At 37.8% G+C, this 20,789-nt stretch overlaps 1 protein-coding gene across 1 annotated transcript; it reads left to right on the top strand.

Moving 5' to 3' along the window:
• Positions 1-6,069: 6,069 nt before the first annotated feature.
• Positions 6,070-13,697, top strand: LOC116139082 (ABC transporter G family member 39-like). Its single transcript, XM_031424762.1, has 20 exons — positions 6,070-6,549; positions 6,642-6,762; positions 6,943-7,031; positions 7,107-7,191; positions 7,465-7,755; positions 7,837-7,927; positions 8,135-9,035; positions 9,230-9,390; positions 9,581-9,684; positions 9,811-9,976; positions 10,070-10,156; positions 10,554-10,684; positions 10,857-11,189; positions 11,299-11,589; positions 11,781-11,864; positions 12,055-12,188; positions 12,294-12,521; positions 12,629-12,800; positions 12,927-13,181; positions 13,264-13,697. The coding sequence occupies exons 1-20, from the start codon at positions 6,161-6,163 to the stop codon at positions 13,534-13,536; spliced, it is 4,386 nt and encodes a 1,461-aa protein (XP_031280622.1). The 5' UTR covers positions 6,070-6,160; the 3' UTR covers positions 13,537-13,697.
• Positions 13,698-20,789: the final 7,092 nt, after the last annotated feature.

Genomic DNA, 20,789 nt, shown 5'->3' with positions numbered 1-20,789 from the left:
AAATTTTGAGAGTGGAAAGTTCATTAACAATTATTTGTGGTAAAGATCGTGTACTTATTTATTATGGTTGATTATTCTGAATGGAAAATTCTAAAATTGTGGTTTCTTACTGTTAAACATGTAATCTTTTAGTCCGTTCATTTAGTATTAACTTTTTATTTTCAGTTTCTGCTGCTTTGTAATTTGCAAACCGTTTGAATGTTTGAAAGAGTAAACGAATTTTTCCACCCAAGGTTTGCCTTGATAACACTTCCTCAAAAAAGTTTCAAAATACACTTTTCACCAAAGTTAATTTTCGTTACTACCACAAGCGATTCTGAGGCGAAATTCTCCATCACACATTTAAACCTCCGTTTCCTCTCTCAAAACCCCTTTCATCCGGTAATCTGATTTCTTGTATTATCGGCCACCACAAGCTAAAGTTTTATGTTCTTATTTGATTTTCACTGATTCAGCGACAAATATCAATCGTCACCATATTGATCTACTGTCTCCATTTACAAAATCCTTTTAACCTAGCTCTTATAATCGTCGAGTCGACTGAAAAAGTGAAGTGTATTTTGAATATTAACATAATATAAACTTGGGTGGAAAAAATGGTATTGGAAAAAATTTACTCATTTTTTAACCCAAAACTTATAACAGCAGGGAGATTGGTTAAATTAATTGTTTTATAATAAGAAAGACAAAAATTATTTTGTCATTTTATTAATAGTAAGTATAATAAAATAAATAAACCAAATCCCATTTTTTTTTCTCATCTTATTTCTTAAAGCTTCAATCCCAACCTCTATCACTTTTATTTTAATCAACACTAAATCTGTTTCGACTTTTTATTCTTTAAAGATCCATTTTTACAATATATATTTTTGTGAAAAAAAATTTAAAATTGATTGTTTTTAATTAATATTTATTAAAAGATATTTTTCAGTAATCATATCATTTTTTTCTTCATGTTTTAAATCTTATTTCAAATAAACAAAATCTGTACCATTAAAGAATTCGATCGACCTGTGGATGTGTGGATTAGGTATGATGTGTGTTGATTACGGGTAATCAACGATAGACAAATATTGAGTGCAATAAATAAATGACAATGAAATTTTAAAGTGGTTTGGCGAGGTAAACTTTGCGCCTATGTCCACTTTTGTTTTTTTTTTTTTTTTTGTATTGCGTGAGAGCTTACAATGAATTATGTTGAAAGTTGTAACCCCTTTTTCATATTTGAGGGGGTTATATAACAAGTTTTATACAAGGGAAAGAGCAAAAAAGGATACAATTGATCTGAACTGTAATTCTGTATTCTTGCATTGGGCATTGTGATTGAGCAAAGATGATGTTGATTTAGTCATTCCCCAATATCTGGGAATTGCTGAATGATCATTGACGGGTTGTTCGCGACGAGCTTATGCTGGTTGATAATGTGTTGACAAGTTTATGCTGGTCAAACACCGGTGGGTGGACTAACCTGGGTCGAGCTCATTCTCACGGTAGCTTGAGCTTGAATGGAAAAATCACCACACATCAGCCCCCTGTGTTCGATCTCGTTTCGAGCTTCAAGACATTGTTCAATTTGATGCCAAGCTTGGCATCACCAACAGATCTCCGATGTATGTTTTGTCAGCTCCTAGGGTCGACCTTATGTCTGTCGACGTGCTTCACACTTGTTTACTTCCGTGATACCTGCCAACTCAGAACACTGAAAAGTTCGAGGGCAAATACGTATTTCCAAGCGTCATGTTTGCATTAAATGCGACAGCCTTTGTCAGTCATGTTTCGATTGCGCGTGGCGACTATAGGTTTCTAACGCTCGAATCAAAGGACATGGATTGACGTTTTTGCAGTGTAATAGTCTGACAATTCGTCGCCCTTCGCATGGATGACCGTGGCCGATGTCTAAGGGCCAAGATTGCTCGACGAATGAAGGGTTAAGATTCACATAGATCGACTGCTACAAATTAAACTCCGCCCTTTCGTCTTCCATGCAAATCACTATAAAGGTGGCGAAGTCGTCATAATGCTCATTTAACTCACGAAGTTCTCTGACGTCTTTGTCCCACTTTGTTGCTATTTTCTCATCGTCACGGTGCTCTTTCTGGCAAGTTTCTACAACGTCTTTCTTCCGATAGAGTTCTTTTCCCTTTCTTTACTCGTTTCTCCAGTTTTCGCGTTAAAGGTGTCTACTCAACCATGCCACATTGGATATTTTAGGGCTTTAGTAAGGTTTTTGAATACGTCTCCAGCAGTCCTAGGTTTAATGCGGTGACCACTGGAACCTAGGGTAGGTTGCGTGCATTCGTTGTGTGATGCGAGCTATCTTGGGTGCTTGAACTGAAAGCAGTGTGAATGTTTGCCAAATTTTTTGAGCTCTAACACATGTTCGCTTCTATTTTCAAGTACCTAGCAAGTGAGCTATACTATGTCTTTTTCAATCAGTCACACAATCGACCGTATGTTGATTCGCCTGCAGCTCGGCAGTCCTTGGGATCAACTCTCGATTTTCCGAGGAAATCGTCGCACAAAGTTTGGACTCAGACGTGCGGGCTCTTCTAAACCGTGCCTACCATACAGTTGGCTCACCTCTGCGCGGTCTCTAGTCCCTAGGCTATGAAGAGCCACAATCCTCGATTATCATCGGGATCCCCCCCTTGTATGGTGGCGACCCTTTGAGACGCTCCTAGATGGGGTATCCATTCCCCCTCATCGTTTTATTGGACAACGTGTTGAAGCGGTTTGACATCATTTTCCCCTCCGCTTTCCCAATTCTATGTAATTTATTACGCTCTGTACATATGCGTACATGATCGCTAACTGGCAAGGCATCCGTCGAGGAGCTCGTCCATCTGCATAAGCTCAAAAAAAAGGCAAGACCAGACGTACTAACTCTTCGAGAAGGTACAATTTCAATGGGCTGGTTGATGTCCCGAAGAAGGTCCCTGGCACTGGGACTCATAATTCTGCTTCTATGAAAGCCTAGGATACCTTGTGCCTTCACCTCGAAGAGTAAGATTTTTGATTTAACGTACGTGCGAGAATCGCTTTCGAGCTTTGTTTCTAGTTAACCAAGTTGCTTTGTTTTGTAGTAACGTCGAACAGAACTATCTGCCTGCCACAAGCGTTGAGGCTGTAGCTTTTCAGCAACCTTCCCGATGGATAGCGTAACATTAACGAGTCATTACTCTCCCCACCTGCAAGCATCACACTTCTGTCGAGATGATGCAGATTTCCTAGGATCTTGGAAAAAGGTTAGTTTATCGTTTGCTCCACACTTTTTCCCACCAGTATCGCTTCTTGTTTGTTGTCCTTTTTAGAAGAATGTTGGCCGAGAAACCCAACAGACCTTAAAAAGAAGATGACAACTCTGACAGCTGCCAAGAAAACACCGTTGCTTTGGCAACAAAGCAGCCCGCTGATGTAGCTGTCATGAAACGCGTCGGTGGCGACTAAGGAGGTCCCATGCGAAAAAGCCTACGATTGCTCCAAAGGCAATGGGCACAAAGAGTGTCCTCAAGTTCTAGAAGGACCGATGAAGAAAACACTCCCGAGTTGACTGGAGGCCCGGGGAAACTGAAGCACCCGAGCGCATAATAGCTTAGGGAAAAAAAAGAAACAGAAGCCGAGCCTCTGATGGGCTTGGGCAAAGAAAGGTGGCCGAGCAGCAGGGTGGCTTGGGCAAATAGGTCGTTGTTAGGCCAACGGCCTCAAAGAAAACAACATCCACAACTTGGCCAAGAAAGAAGTCCGCTTCTGCGGGCAAGTGCTGGCGTTGTCGGGGGGAGTAAAATCTGGCTTTTCTAGGAAGAGCAAGAAAATGGAATAGCGGTCCTAAGCTGCAATCGACGCTCTGATCGATAACTCCCTCACCATATTAGTGTTAGGGCCACAAACGGGTAGGCTGGAATCATTTCGCGAACCTTTGTGGCTGTCAAGATGCTGCTCCTATTGATATGCTGGCCTTGTGTGCAACTACACGGCAAAGGTATGATAGTTCCCTTTCTTTTTTCTTATCACTTGCATGCTATCTCGCTTTTTGTTAACTTTCCGTCTAATCCCCTTTGTCCCTTTTTGTTAGACCTGCCATGGCCAAGCTGCTTTCTTTATGAGTGAGTGCTATCACTTGGGAGGGCACTCAAAGGGATGGCAATTGGCGGAGACGTGAAAAGAATGCTCTGGCTAGAGCCGAGATTGCGGAAAAGATAAGGCCGCCAAGCAAGCGTGAGCTCAAACGGCTCAGGGGGGAATTGGCGACCTTTGGGGTCAAGGACACGGGATTCCTTGACAAGCTTAATGTGAGTTGAGGCGCTTGAGCGAAGGCTAAAGCTAAGGCAGTGGAAGCCGGAAGAATTGGCACAACAACGAGGTGCCAAAACAAGTTTAAACTTGTGAGCTTTTCTCGGCTCAGAAGGCTGCCCTCGGACTGGAAGGCCAAATCTAAGTAGTCTTCGCTCAACCTTGGCCTAGGAGGTGGAGAAGGTTGACGGAAAACAAAGCTGAGGCAGGCAACTCAGGCTTCAAATTGGGATGCTACGAGGCCATCACTACTCCAAGCTAAGCCATCGGTTTTCCTCGTGTAGAGTTTTGGAAGCCACCCTCGACTCGACTTTTCTTTCCTTTTGCGAGCTTACCAAAGGAAGTCGAGAGGATGAAGGTTAAAGCCTAGGAATGACCTACTTGTACTTGGATGCTCCGAGGATGATGGTGAGGGCCAGAAGAGGTTCGTCGGAGGGCAAAGAGGAGAATCGGCTCAAGTGAAAGTCGAGGATCCCCTCCCTTGGTCTACCCTTCCCCCAAGCGAGGTCTTAACCTTGGAGAAACTGCTGTCATCCTCCCCATTGAAAACCATCTCTTCTTATCTGTACCAATCTCCCTGACCGGCCGAGGATGATCCCCTTGCTCCCCAACTGTTTGAAGCATCATACATTTTTTTTTTGTCTTTTGTTGTTTTTCTTTTCTTTTCTTTTTTTAAATGTAATAGATTTCATTAATGAAAAAGAAATTTCTCAACAGCCCTTATGAGCAACGATTATTATATATTTCTGCGAAGTCTCATTCTCCCAGTTGATTGTAATAGAAGATTCGCATCCACTTCTAAGTTATGCGTAAGTCGCTCTTGAAGAGCTTTTTCAGATGTGTATAGAAAATCTTTTGCAACAAGCAACATTCCGTTATCTGATAGGTGTTTAGAATTAAACTCATTCACTTATAGTTATAAAAACATGAAAATTTTTGGTTACAAGGGTAAATGAAATAAGCTCATAATTTCATAAACATATTAAAAAAATATATCTATAAATGATAATAGTAATAGTCTGGTTAATCTCACATTTAAAAAAAGTCTTGGAACAAAAATCTAAAATGTATGTTGTACAGTGAAAATCACAGCTGGCGAAGTACATGTAGAGTTTAATTTCTATAAAATGTCATTACCTCACTCAGCTGCCTGAATTATATCATAAATGCGTCTTCTCTAGAGAAATATAATAATACTTTGTTTCCTATCGTACATTCGTGTTCGATTCAATTTTAATTTAATCCACTATCATTTGGTTAATATATTTATTTAATTAAAAAAAATATCATTATGATAAGTTATTTATAAGGTCAATAGCATTCAACATGATATTGAAACCCTGTCCCTTTACGAGTTGATTTTAAGGTTATGAGAGTGATATTTAATTTAAGGTTATACAAGGAGCAAATTTCAACCTTTGAAACAAAAATATGTCTTAAATTATAAAACATTTTGGGCGTGGTTGGCCTTGTACTGTAATACTAGTTGAGCGGTTGTAGTTTATTTTATTTTCTTCCCACTAGATCATTTTGTATAAGAGATTCACTTTGTTTGAAAAATATCTCTATAATTATTAAATCAAATTATCAAAGGAAAGAAAACACCGTACAAGTATAATTTTTAATCTTTTCTACATGAAATAAATGGTACTGTTATGCCAAAAACATTCATAAATTAGCATGAAACTCATGAAGAACTCAATTTCATCGTGGAACCACTGAAAAAAAGCTATAAGAGCACCAGCTTTTACGATGATTTAAAACACGAGCAAAGATTAAAGAAAATCTTGAATGAGCATCCAATGCTCTTCCTCTTCCGGACTTTTGCTTAATTTGACAGCGTCAAGATTACTTTGGAATTGTAACTGTCATGGCCGCGGTTATGGCTGGAGATGACATAGCAGGAACGTTCAGCAGTCGGCGAAGCTTGGCTTCCGGTAGTCGACGGAGCTGGGTGGGCTCAACGAGTTTCCGGGAGGCGTGGAATGCGCCAACAAATGTGTTCAGCCAGAGTGGAAGAGCGGGTAATGATGATGAAGAGCAGCTGAGGTGGGCGGCAATAGAACGGCTACCGACGTTTGACAGGCTAAAGAAAGGGATGATAAGACAAATTCTTGATAATGGAAAGGTGGTTCATGACGAAGTAGATGTTACTAAGCTCGGCATGCGAGAGAAGAAGTTGTTAATGGAGAATATATTGAAGGTTGTTGAGGAGGATAATGAAAACTTTCTCAAGAAACTTAGAGAGAGAACTGATAGGTAGTAAATAATGCTTTTTGAGTTTGTAAATTTTCACTTTTACGGGTGATTTTCTTTTTTTTTTTTTATTATTATTTTTTGGTCTGGTGCAGAGTGGGAATTAATATTCCAAAGATTGAAGTTCGATATGAACATTTATCAGTTCAGGGATATATTTATGATGGAAGCAGAGCCCTTCCTTCTTTGCCTAATGCTTTCTTGACCACAGTAGAGGTATTTTACGTTTTAATTATTTACTGTAAATGATAATGGAAAACATTGAACTGCAATTTAAGAGATTTTACATTTGTGTTCGTTTTTTAAAGAATATATTATGAACTGGGTACATAAAATTTTTCCCTTTCTTCATTGGAATGTTGATTAATTTTTGTGTCTATTTTTAATGGAAAACAGAGTGCTTTGGGATTGCTTAGGCTTGTCCCATCTAAAAAGAGAAAAATACAGATTCTTAATGGAGTTAGTGGGATTATCAAACCATCAAGGTAATTTTATATTTTCTGTTGCTGTTTCATATGAGAAAGTAACTGCTAATTTGTTGCTGAAATGAAAATTTCCAGGATGACACTTCTTCTGGGTCCTCCTGGCGCTGGGAAAACAACATTCCTGCTAGCACTTGCAGGGAAGCTTGATAAAGATCTGGAGGTCTGTTTTGATTGTAGTTGTCTATTATGATTTATGTGAATTAACTTGTACTGTTTATGCAATTAGAATTTCTCAGTTTGTACCTAAGTATTAGACTTAGAATCTAGACCTGAATTCACGAATAGGCGAGTTACTCTCACCAGTTTGAGATAATAGGAGTTTAAAAATTGTATTTTTGGCTAAGCGAATCAACACAAGTTCATATTGAAAAAAGTGGACAGCTAACCCAGAAAATGGCTGATTATACTCGTGATCATTTGCAAATTTGAACAGGCATCTGGGAAGATCACCTACTGTGGCCATGAATTAAATGAATTCATTCCTCAGAAGACTTGTGCTTATATTAGTCAGCATGATCTTCACCAGGGAGAGATGACAGTGAGAGAGACATTGGATTTCTCAGGACGCTGTTTAGGCGTCGGCACAAGATATGAATTGCTGGCAGAACTGTCAAGAAGAGAGAAAGAAGCAGGAATTAAACCAGATCCTGAGATTGATGCATTCATGAAAGCCACTGCTGTGGCAGGTCGAGAAACTAGTTTGGTTACAGATTATGTTATCAAGGTTTGATCTCCTTTCTCAAGTTCATTTGTTTTTCAGTCCATTTCGAAGACCAGACATTTGACATTTTGTCTATGCCAACAGATACTTGGCTTGGACATATGTGCAGATATTATTGTTGGTGATATGATGAGAAGGGGTATTTCTGGTGGACAGAAGAAGCGTGTGACTACTGGTATGTTATTTCGAAGGACAGTAACTGCGTATCATCATTTTTTTTCCCTCATTCAGCAGCTTGTTGCCATCACACCTAACTATGAAATTGTAGTGTCAATGTATGTTTTAGCTGTATAAAATTTCATTTGTCATTGTTATTTTTATTTCTCTAACAATTACTTCCATTAAAGGCTATCCAAGTAAAAAGTTATTTTTCTGAGTGCAGGAGAAATGCTGGTTGGACCAGCAAAAGTTCTTCTAATGGATGAAATATCGACCGGATTGGACAGTTCTACTACTTTTCAGATCTGCAAGTACATGAAGCAAATGGTTCATATCATGGATGTAACTATGATTATTTCTCTTCTTCAGCCAGCACCAGAGACATATGACCTGTTTGATGAAGTTATTCTACTTTCAGAAGGTCAAACTGTCTACCATGGTCCTCGTGAGAATGTCCTTGAATTTTTTGAATACATGGGTTTCAAATGCCCCGAGAGAAAAGGAGTTGCTGACTTTCTGCAAGAAGTAACTTCCGAGAAGGACCAGGAACAATATTGGTTCAAGAAGAACCAACCTTACAGATTTGTTTCAGTGTCCGATTTTGTACGAGGTTTCGGTTCCTTCCACATTGGCCAACAACTTGCATCAGATCTTAGTGTTCCTTACGATAAATCTAGAGTCCACCCTGCCGCCCTGGTGACAGAGAAGTATGGTATTTCAAATTGGGAATTGTTCAAGGCATGTTTTGCAAGGGAGTGGCTGCTAATAAAGCGTAATTCATTTCTCTATATTTTCAAGACCACCCAGATAACAATCATGTCGATAATTGCCTTGACAGTGTTCTTCAGAACAAAAATGCATCCGGGCACTTTGCTTGGTGGAGGAAAGTATCTTGGAGCATTATTCTTCAGTTTGATGAATGTGATGTTCAACGGAACGGCAGAACTTTCATTAACTGTTCTTAGGCTTCCTGTCTTCTACAAACAAAGGGATCACTTTTTCTATCCTGCATGGGCTTTTGGCTTACCGATATGGCTTCTCAGGATCCCATTATCATTTTTGGAATCAGCAATATGGATCATTCTGACATACTACACAATTGGTTTTGCTCCAGCTGCTAGCAGGTACAGATCTTCAATTGGGTTCAATTTTTGTGAGGTTAATGACTTTTATAAACATCAAAGTGGCCTCAAAACTATTAAATGTTAGTTTGTGTAATCATGTTTATGTTCTGAGTTTTGGCATGCCTATATATAAGAGTTCCATGAAAGATATTAAAATTCCTTTCACTAACAAATCTTTTCATTTTTCCCTTTAGGTTTTTCCGACAGTTCTTGGCATTTTTTTGTATACATCAGATGGCTCTGTCCCTCTTTCGGTTAATTGCTTCTATTGGAAGAGTTGATGTTGTAGCACAAACTCTGGGTACCTTCTCCATGCTGATGGTTTTTGTGCTTGGAGGATTTATTGTCGCCAGAGGTAAGTTGTTTTTCAATCTTTGCTGTGTAGTTATTATCGTTGTTAGTGCAAGCTGTTTATAATCCAATTTGTTGCTGCAGTAATCAACAAAAAGATATTACAACCAAAAAATTTGGTTCAGTGTTTGATTAGTTTTCTTTCAATTATCTATTCATTTTAACATTCTATTGCTTTAATTTTGTGTCTACAGATGACATTGAGCCATGGATGATATGGGGCTACTATTGTTCTCCTATGATGTATGGACAGAATGCCATTGTTCTGAATGAATTCCTCGATAATAGATGGGACATAGTAGGATCTATTAAAACTTTGATCATGCTCTTTTCTAATAGATAAACTATATATATGTATATATATATATATATATCGTGTGTCTTGTTTTCCTGTTCAAATCTTACAAATTTCAAACTATTGCAGCCCAACCAAGACCCCAATATTGATGCACCAACAATTGGGAAAGTAATTCTTAAGAGTAGAGGTTTTTTCACGGATGCATATTGGTATTGGATTTCTATTGCAGCACTAGTTGCTTTCTCAATCCTATTCAACATATTATTTATTGGAGCTTTGACTTATTTGAATCGTGAGTTCTCCTATCTTATTTTGATTTGGGGTCTTTTGAATGGAAATCAAACTTCAATGTTGATGACTCTTTTTCTGCGGAAAATATTTTCAGCTTTTGGTGATTCAAAATCAATTGCCGTAGACGAAAACGGAGATGAAAAGAATAAGAAACGAGCCTCTAGTCCAAATGGAGCAGAAGGTTATTTCCTTCCTTTGTTCTATCTCTATTATCAATATACTGTTAACTGTACTTTTAAAATACAAAGAAACAATAACTACCCAGCACCCAAGAGGTTGATTTATTTGAATGTAGCCAAAACGTCAATATATATATATGTTTTACTACAATAGTGTTTGTGAGAATTCTAGTTTACTATGAGATATTGAAGGAGTTCTTTTCAAAAACTGGTCTGTGAAATGTGTGAATACTAGGGAAAATTGCTTAAAAGTTGAGGTGCCTAAGAGAACATGTTATGTAGAATTGCAGAGAATATCTTATAGATTTTTATAAGATGTTGCCAAATATGCTGAAAGTTTGTCTAAACTATGTTGATGTCATATCATCGAAATTCCTTAAATTTTATGAACAACTACAGGTATTCAAATGGCAACAACAAATTCATCAGAAGTTAATCGGGTTGCTGAACCTAATAGAGGAATGATTTTGCCTTTCCAACCCCTTTCACTTGCCTTCAACCATGTGAACTATTATGTGGACATGCCTGCGGTATGTACCTTTAATCTCTAAATCTCTTCCATACTATCACGTATCCTTTTAAGTTACTACCAACAAGAAGTTAGAGTGGCTTCTGAAGTATAAAATGTACATTGAAACTTCTTTTGGGATTGTATCTAAATAAATAATTTTGTTGAAAAAGTTCTGATTTTTAATATACCAGGAAATGAAAACTCAAGGAGTTCAAGAAAATCGTCTACAACTACTACGAGATGTTAGTGGTGCTTTTAGACCAGGGGTTTTGACTGCACTAGTTGGTGTAAGTGGTGCAGGGAAGACAACTCTAATGGATGTTCTAGCAGGAAGAAAGACCACAGGTTATATCGAAGGAAGTATTAACATTTCTGGCTACCCAAAGAAGCAACCAACCTTTGCTCGTGTCAGTGGTTACTGTGAACAAAATGACATTCATTCACCACATGTTACTGTTTATGAGTCTATCATATACTCGGCTTGGCTTCGCCTTTCTTCAAACATAGATAAAAAAACACAAATGGTATGTTGATGAAATTCTTGTCTGATTGTAACTATTAACATTTTTTTTCCTCCTTCATCATCAGCAAATGATCTCATTGTTGTCTGCTTCTCATTTTTGTATCTCATAGATGTTTGTTGAAGAAGTTATGAAGTTGATTGAGCTCAAGCCATTGAGGAATGCCTTAGTTGGGCTACCTGGAGTAGATGGTCTTTCAACAGAACAAAGAAAGAGGTTGACAATAGCCATCGAGCTGGTTGCTAACCCCTCTATAATCTTCATGGATGAGCCAACATCTGGTCTTGATGCTAGAGCTGCGGCCATTGTCATGCGTACAGTGAGAAATACAGTGGACACAGGAAGAACCGTTGTGTGCACAATTCACCAACCAAGCATAGACATTTTTGAAGCGTTTGATGAGGTATTGCTCAATTTACTGATTTTTTTTTTTTTTTTAATTTTTTTACTTTTGATATATATTTATGCGTTAGGTTCAAGAACTCACATTTTTTACACAACTTTTTAGCCATTGGATCAATGCATTAATAGTTGAGATTGCATCTAAGTTTTGTCATGTAATCAACATTCAACTTGGTGATGTGCTTGGTGCAGTTACTATTGATGAAAAGAGGAGGGCAAGTCATTTATGCTGGACCCCTTGGTCACCATTCTCAAAAGCTCGTAGAATATTTTGAGGTAAGCATTTCCTATTTACAATTTTTGTGTTTGGTTCCACAGAATAGCAATAGGTAATTAAACAAGAAGCTGTATTACTGTGTTTGATGTCCCAAATTGTATTTTTCATTAAATTTTTTAAGTTGCAAATTCTTGATAAGTTGTCAACTTCGAAAGTGAATTGTGAATTAAAATCCACAACTTGTTGCAGGCCATACCTGGGGTTCCGGGAATTAAGGATGGATACAATCCAGCAACATGGATGCTTGAAGTCACTGCTCCTTCGGTCGAGGATCATCTGGATATTGATTTTGCTGAAATTTATGCCAACTCCTCATTATATCAGTAAGTTTGAATAGAATAACATGGTTGAGTATTGTTTGAATTATTCCATATGGCTTGGTATTTTGACCATTTTGTTAAATAATTACTTTCTTGACACCCTTGCAGAAGGAATCAAGAACTTATTAAAGAGCTCAGTACTCCAGCTCCGGGCTTCGAGGATCTCTACTTCCCAACTGAATATTCACAATCATTTCTTTCTCAGTGCCATGCTTGTTTGTGGAAGCAGCTTTGTTCATATTGGAGACATCCTAAATATAATGCTGTCAGGCTCGTGATGACAATATGCATCGGTGTTCTGTTTGGTCTTATCTTTTGGGACAAAGGACAAAAGACGTATGTTATTTATTTTCTCTCATCTTTAATTAATTAAGTTTTATGGTTGTTTCTTTTCTCTCCACTGTAAAAATAATATGTTTGATAATTGTTTTTTTTAAATACAGAACAAAACAACAAGATCTGATTAATCTTTTAGGAGCAATGTATTCTACTGTGCTTTTCCTTGGAGCTAGCAATGCTTCTGCGGTGCAGCCTGTTGTTGATATTGAGAGAGCAGTTTTCTACCGTGAAAGAGCAGCCGGCATGTATTCTGCACTACCTTATGCATTTGCTCAGGTATCAAAAAGCAGTTGGACGACTAGCATGCAACTTAATCATTTCCAAACTTGTGGTTGATAAAATTTACTTAAATTTGGAAAACTAATCACTAATATATATATATTTTTTTTTTAAATTTTGAAGGTGGCTATAGAGACAATATATGTGACAATACAAGCTATTATGTATACTCTTATCCTTTATTCCATGATTGGATATGAATGGAAAGTGGGAAAGTTTTTCTTGTTCTTCTACTTCATATGGATGTGCTTTATCTACTTCACACTATCTGGGATGATGCTCGTTGCCCTAACTCCGAGCTTCCAAATTGGTGCCATACTTTTGTATTTCTTCCTTAGTTTATGGAACATTTTCTCCGGTTTTCTCATTCCTAGAGTGGTAAGCGACTGCAAACTCAAAATTTATATGATAATTTCAAAAGGTTAAAATGCCCTTAAAGATGAAACATCTTATTTTTCAGCAAATCCCTATTTGGTGGAGGTGGTACTATTGGCTTTCGCCCGTCGCATGGACAATTTATGGTCTTATGACTTCTCAAGTGGGTGACAAAGATGATCTTGTGGAGATTCCAGGAGAAAATATGAAAATGACAGTAAAGATGTTCCTTAAAGAGAGCTGGGGATTCCATCATGACTTCCTTCCTATTGTTGCTTTGGCTCATATTGGTTGGGTTCTCCTTTTCTTTTTTGTGTTTGCCTATGGCATTAGATTCTTCAATTTCCAATCTAGATAAGGTAACCAACCATATTCAATCTTTGTCTCAAAATTAACTATCATAAGAAATCGATAGTCTTGAATTTGTGAAAAAAGAGAGTTTGTAATCAAGCGATTTATGCTTGGAATATACATTGTATCTTTTCAATCATATAGCAAACACACACTTCTGTTTTTTCAGGTCACAGAAAGAATATTAAAATGCTATTTTCTATTCAATCAATGCTTATATCAATAACTTTTAATATCATGATTTGGATTAAAAAAAAAAAAAAAACATGCATGCATTAAGAATACACTGAATAAGATGAAGCAAAATTTAGTTTTTAGTTTAAATACCTTTACAAACTCTAAATTTCACAATACCACAGTTAACTCATACAAGTAATACTATTTCTCGTTGATTAAAAATTGAGGGGATATTATTAATTTAACCATAATTTGGGGAGAAAAAAAAATGACTAACCTTTTACAACCTTAAACCAAGCAAAAATGTTGAATCAAAGAATTAGATATTCGATGCCTATTGCATTACGGAGACTAGTGGTGATAAAAAAAAAAAAAAATAATGTTATTTAAGGTTTAGGGGTGTCAATGAATCCTTTTTAGGGGTTAAAATGTTGCAAAAAGGGTTTTAAACGAATTTCAGTGTTTTGTGGAAGAAGATGATCTAGATCAAGTAGACTTGAATTTTGACTCTTCGAATATACCTTACTCAAAGTTCGATAATTAGAACATTAAGTGTAGTACTCATTCGAGTGTAATGAAATTACAAGTTTGAGTGTGCGTACAATACACAAATTGGGTTATTAGCCAGTTCGTGCATACATACACTCAAAAATCATATGAGTTAAAGGCACACTCGAATTAGATCTTAAACCAATCGCATCAACCACATTAAAAACAACAATTTCCCCACAAGGCATCATCTTTCTAACACAATTTAGAACAACAAAAACACTATCTAAACTTTGTAAACAACTATGCTTACAAAATATATAACGTCAACAAACTAAAACAATCCAATCAAAACGCCTTTTTCCCTCCCCTTTCTCCCAATCTTTCAATCGGTAATCCAAAATCCTTTCTAAAGCTTGAAATTTCTCTTTAATTTCTATTTGGTTTTGCAAATAACTCAAATGAGTATCAGTTAGATTTTCAAATTAAATTTAGAGAAAATAAGGGGTATTTTGGTCTTGTTAAAAGGTGTTGGTTATTTTCTTGGACCTCCATTTTTTGGTTAAATTAAATAATTTCCCAAAATTGAGCGTAACACTATAAGTTAATGGTCTGTACTTGGGTTGGGACAGTGAAAACATATTGGTAGATGTAGAATAAATGCCTCCTTATGGTGTAAGAAATATCAGCTTAAGGATTTACAAAGGCTTGGGATAAATATTCATTAAATAAAGGCTAAATTTATAATGGACTTGTAAATAGTTTTATCCATTATAGGTAGAGTTGATAAGATATAATTGGAGAGATAATACATTAATTTCAGATAGCTTGATATTCAACAAAGGTGGCTTAGTATTAAATCTGAAAGTCTAAATCATTGAAGCTTTGAATTAATTAAGTTCGTTGGCTCGTTCGGTCCCTGTCTTGACTTAAAAGCTCTTTAGTGATGTAGTTATCAAGTGCCGGAGGCATTCAGTGCTGGTTGATGAATTTGGATATTCCAGAGGTCATTACCAACTGTTCTTATTAATTACAACTTTTTATTCTTTGTAATTTTGGTCAATGTTTATACGGCAGTATACACTCTTTCCAAGTTTAGATGAGTTTATTAGTTTCCGGATCCTCTAATAAATTGAATTTTGTCTATTTCTTATATCTTTTAATTAATAGTAATTGATAACTACTTGTCATGCATGTGTTTTCTTGGGCTCAACACTCTTTTAATACTTATTAAGAGTTAACGACTTTTTCCCACCCCAATAGTAGATTAATGACGCTTTTTTTATCCAAAAATTTTTAAAATATAATTTTATTATCTAAATTTATATTTTAGTGGTAAACAAAAAGTAAACTCGATCCAGACTATTAGAGTTTTTGATGAGTGGAGGTCACTGAGTCTTTAACTGGTAAAAAATTAGATTTTAGTGATTAACATTAATCAAAATTTGACTTGGGAGGAGGGTGATTGTACAAACCCTAATCGCTCGATTGTCGGTGATTGACAAGGTCGACGACAATATAATTTAAGGGGTTTTGATTAGTGATGATCAAGGAAGAGAATGGTGGTGGTGCGGGATCACAACAATACTAGAATCGGAAACATAATATAAATTTGAGTAATAAAATGATATTTTAAAATTTTGAGATTGGGAAAGTGTCATTAAGCAATTATTTGATGGTAAAAAGTCGCTTACTGTACTTATTAATGGTTGATTAATTCTGAATGAGAAAATTCTAAAATTGTGGTTTCTTACGGTTAAACATGTAATCTTTTAGTACCGGTTCATTTATGCATTTAACTTTTTATTTTCAGTTTCTGCTGCTTTGTAATTTGCAAACCGTTTTGAAATGTTTGAAAGGGTAAACGAAATTTTTCCACCCAAGGTTTGCCTTGATAACACTTTCCTACTTAAAAAAGTTTCAAAATATCACTTTTCCACCAAAAGTTAATATTTCGTTACTACCCAAAGTCGATTCTGGTAGCGAAAATTCTCCATCACCACCATTTAAACCTCCGGTTTCCTCTCTACAAAACCCCTCTCATACCGATATCTGATTTCTTGTTAATTATCGGCCACCACAAAGCTAAAGTTTCATGTTCTTAGTTGATTTTCAGCTGATTCTAGTTACAAATATTCAATCGGTCACCATCATTCGATCCACCTGTCTCCACTTTACAAAATCCTTTTTAACCTAACTCTTGATAACTCGTCAAACGTCGACTGAAAAAGTGAAATATATTTTAGATATTAACATAATATAAACTTTGGGGGAAAAATGGTACTTGGAAAAAAGTCATTTACTCATTTTTTAAACCCAAAACATTATATACAAGCAATGGAGATTGGTTAAATTAATTGTTTTATAATAAGAAAAGACAAAAATTATTTTATCATTTTATTAATAGTAAGTATAATAAAATAAAATAAAACCAAATCCCATTTTTTTTTATCTCATCTTATTTCTTAAAGCTTCAATCCCAAATTTCTCTCTCAACTTTTATTTTAATCAACACTAAATCTGGTTTCGACTTTTTATTCTTTAAATTAAGATCCATTTTTACAATATATATTTTTGTGAAAAAAATGTATAAAATTGATTGTTTTTAATTAATAGTTTATTTAAAAAGATATTGTTTTCAGTTAATCATATCAAACTTTTTTTTTCATGTTTTTAAATCTTATTTTCAAATAAATATACTTATTGGTACAAAAATCTGCACCAACCAGAGAATTCCGATCGACCTTGATGGGATTAGAATAGATGTGTGTATGATTACGGGTAATCAACGATAGACAAATATTGAGTGCAATAAAATAAATGACAATGAGAATTTTTAAAGTGGTTCGGCGAGGTAAACTCTTGAGCCTACGTCCACTATTTTTTTTGTATTTGCTATGAGAGCTTACAATGAGAATTATGTGTGAAAGTTGTAACCCCTTTTTCATCAATTGAAGGGGTTTATATACAAGGTTTATACAAGGGAAAGAGCGAAAATAAAGGAATTACAATTGATCTGAACTGCAATTCCGATATTCTTGCGATTGGGCATTGTGATTGAGCAGAGATTGATGTTGATTTAGTCATTCCCGCAATACCTGGGAATTGACTGAATGATCATTCGGGTTCTTCGCGACTAGCTTATGCTGGGTTGAGTAATGTGTTGATGAGTTTATGCTGGGTCGAACACCCGGTGGAGTCGGACTGATCCTGGGTCGAGCTACATCCTCACGGTAGCCTGAGCTTGGTGGAAAAATCACACATAACATCAGCCCCCTAGTGTTCGATGCTCGTTTTGAGCTTCGAAGACTGTTGCTCAATTTGATGCCAAGCTTGGCATCACCAACAGATCTCCAGATGTAGGTTTGGTCAAGCTCTTAGGGTCGACCTCATGTCTGGTCAACGTGCTTCACACTTGTTTACTTCCCGTGATACCTGCCAAACTCAGAACTTGAAAAGTTAGGGCAAATACGTAATTTTCAAGCAGTCATGTTGCATTAAATGCGACAGCCTTTGTCAGTCATGTTTCATTGCGCGTGGGCAACTATAGTTGTCTACGTGCGAAATCAAGGCGACATGCAATGATGGTTGTCGGTGTAATAGTCTAACAATTCGTCGCCCTTCGCGGATGGATGATGCATGGCCGCGTCTAAGGGCCAAGATTGTTTGACGAATGAAGGGTCGAGATTCACTATATATCGACGGCTATGATTAAACCCCGCCTTTTCGTCTCCCATGCAAACCACTATAAAAGGTGGTGAAGTCGTCATAATGCTCATTTAATCCACGAAAGTTCTTTAACGTCTTTGTCCACTTTGTTGCTATTTCATCATCGTCACGGTGCTCTTTTCCGCGAGTTTCTACGCTTCTTTCATTCCGATAAGATTCTTTTCCCTTTCTTTACTCGTTTTTCCAGTTTTCGCATTAAAGGGTGGCTACTACCATGACCACATTGGATGTTTTAGGGCTTTAGTAAGGTTTTGAATATGTCTCCAACAGTCTTAGGTTTAAAGCGGTGACCACCGGAACTTGGGGTAGGTTGCGTGCATTCGTTGTGTGACGCGAACTATCTTGGGTGCCTGAACTGAAAGCAAGTGTTAAATGGTCGCCAAATTTTGCGAGCTCTGACACATGTTCGCTTTTATTTCAAGTACCCAGAAGCGAGCTATAACCATGTCTTCTTCCAACTGCTCCAAAGGTAGCAGACAAAAAGAGTGTCCTCGAGCCCCAGAAAAAAAGCCGATGAAGAAAACTCCCGAGCTGACTAGAAGCTCGAGGAAATTGAAGGCACCCGAGTAGCACAATAGCTTAGGTAAGAAGAAAGCAAACGAGCCTCTAAGGGGCTTGGGCAAAGAAAAGGTGGTCGAGCAGCAAGGTGGCTTGGGCAAAGAGGTCGTTGTTTAGGCTAGCGGCCTAAAGAAAACGACGGCCATAGACTTGGCCAAGAAGAAGTACGCTTCTGCGAGCGAGGCTGGCATTGTCGGGGGGAGTAAATCTGGCTTGTTCGGGTCAAAGAGCAAGAAAATGGATGAAGTGGCCCAAGCTGCAATCAACGCTCTGATCGATCAACTCCCAGACCATATCAGTGTTAGGGCCGCAACGGCCAGGGATGGAATCACTTCGCAAACCTTCATGGCCGTCAGAGATACTGCTCCTACCGATATCCTGGCCTTGGTGTGCAACTACATGGCGAAGGTACCGATAGTTCACTCTTCTTTTCTTTTATCATTACATGCTATCTTCGCTTTTTGTTAACTTTCCATCTTGTCCCTCTTTTCTCCCTTTTTTGTTAGGCTGCCATGGCGAGCAGGCTCCTTTATGATGAGTGCTATGCCACTTTGGAGGGCACTCACAAGGGATGGCAATTGGTGGAGATGGTGAAAGAGGATGTTCTGGCTAGAGCCGAGGTTACAGAGAAAGATAAGGCGACCAAGTAGGCTGAGTTCGAACGGCTCAAGGGGGAAATGACGACCTTTGGGGTCAAGGAAAAGGAGTTTCTTGACAAACTTAACATGAGCGAGGCTGCTCGAGCGAAGGCTGAATCTAAGGCAGTGGAAGTCGAGAAGAATTTGGCACAACAATGAGGTGCCAATAACAAGTTAAACTTTGAGCTTTTCTCAGCTCAGAAGGCTGCCTCGGACTTGGAGACCAAATCTAAGTAGTCTTTGCTCAACCTTGCCCAAGAGGTGGAAGGTAGACGGAAAGCCAAAGTTGAGGCCGGGCAACTTAGGCTTCAAATTGAGGAGCTGAACGAGGCCATCACTACTCAAGCCTAGTATCGGTCTTCCTCGTGAAGAAGCTATGGGAAGCCGATCCCTCGATCGACTTTTCTTTCCTTCCACGAGCTTACCAGAAGGAAGTCGAGAGGAAGAAGGTTGAAGCCTAGGGAATGGCCTATGTGTACTTGGATGACTTCAAGGATGATTGTGAGGGCCAAGAAGAGGTCGAGGAGGGCAAAGAGGAGATCGGGCTCAAGTTGAAAGTCGAGGATCTGATTGCCCTGTCTACCCTTCCCCCGAGCGAGGCTCCCAACCTTGGAGACACTGCTGCCATCCCTCCCATTGAAGAACCATCTCTTCCCATTGGTACTGATCTCCCTAGACCGGTCGAGGATGATCCCCCTACTCCCCAGCTGTTTGAAGCATCATACATTTTTTTTGTCTTTCTTTTGTTGTTGTTTTTCTTTTCTTTTTCTTTTTTAGAATGTAATAGAATTTCATTAATGAAAAAGAAATTTCTCAGCATGCCCTTATTGAGCAACGATTATTATATTTCTGCGAAGTCCTTTCATTCATCCTAGTTGGACTTGTAATAGAAGATCCGAATTCACTCTAAGTTATGCATAAGTCGCTTCTTGAAGAGCTTTTTCGGATGTGTACGAGAAATCCTTTGCGACAAGAAACTCCGATTCCGGATAGTTGTCCGCTTCTAGTTTTAGTCGCCAACTTAAGGCCGATTTCCTTCGATGTGTTTTTTCTTGATTTTTTTTTTCAAGTTTAACTTCGTCGATTTAGGACTTTTCATCCTTAAAGAGTTGGATTTTGGCGTGGCTTTTTGGGATAAGCTACCTTTTCCGGACTCTTGACTCCGAGTTCTCTTTTTGGAATACCATCGCGTAGGTCAAGATCTTTGAGGCGATAAATAAATGTTAAGTAAGCTAAAAACATTAATAGTGAACAAAGAGAAATCATGAATAATATCTCTTTTATTGATCAAGTGTTTTGGCCATAAGCGGCCTTACAACGAATAAAAAAGAGAAACATAAGTAGGACCCGAGCTGCTTATTGGTAATACCTTCGCAAATGCTCGGCGTTCCAGACTCACAGTATTGCTTCGTCATTGGGGCGTTCCAGGTGAAAAGACCCTAGTGCGAGCTTCTCTGAGATCTTGAAAGGACCTTCCCATTTGGGTCCAAGTACCCCCAAGTTTAGATTTTGGGTAACCTGGACGACCTTTTTGAGAACCAGGTCACCCATTTCAAAGTCTATGTTTTTTACTTTGGTGTTGAAATATCGTTTGGCTCGCTACTAATATGAGCCGAGCCTTAGTTCAGACATGTGTTAGTGTATGCCCTAGGAACCAATCATGTTGTCG

The sequence above is a fragment of the Pistacia vera genome, unplaced genomic scaffold, assembly GCF_008641045.1.
Source record: "Pistacia vera cultivar Batoury unplaced genomic scaffold, PisVer_v2 Contig347, whole genome shotgun sequence".
Lineage (NCBI taxonomy): Eukaryota > Viridiplantae > Streptophyta > Magnoliopsida > Sapindales > Anacardiaceae > Pistacia > Pistacia vera.
This window is presented reverse-complemented; position numbering and strand designations above follow the sequence as displayed.

What these genes read in the sequence shown, in the direction of transcription:
- LOC116139082 (XM_031424762.1), top strand. Translation starts at nt 6,161, where the DNA reads ATGGCCGCGGTTATGGCTGGAGATGACATAGCAGGAACGTTCAGCAGT. An exon ending in ATTATGTGGACATGCCTGCG is followed by an intron (nt 10,685 to 10,856) that starts GTATGTACCTTT and finishes TTAATATACCAG; the next exon opens with GAAATGAAAACTCAAGGAGT. An exon ending in TAGATAAAAAAACACAAATG is followed by an intron (nt 11,190 to 11,298) that starts GTATGTTGATGA and finishes TGTATCTCATAG; the next exon opens with ATGTTTGTTGAAGAAGTTAT.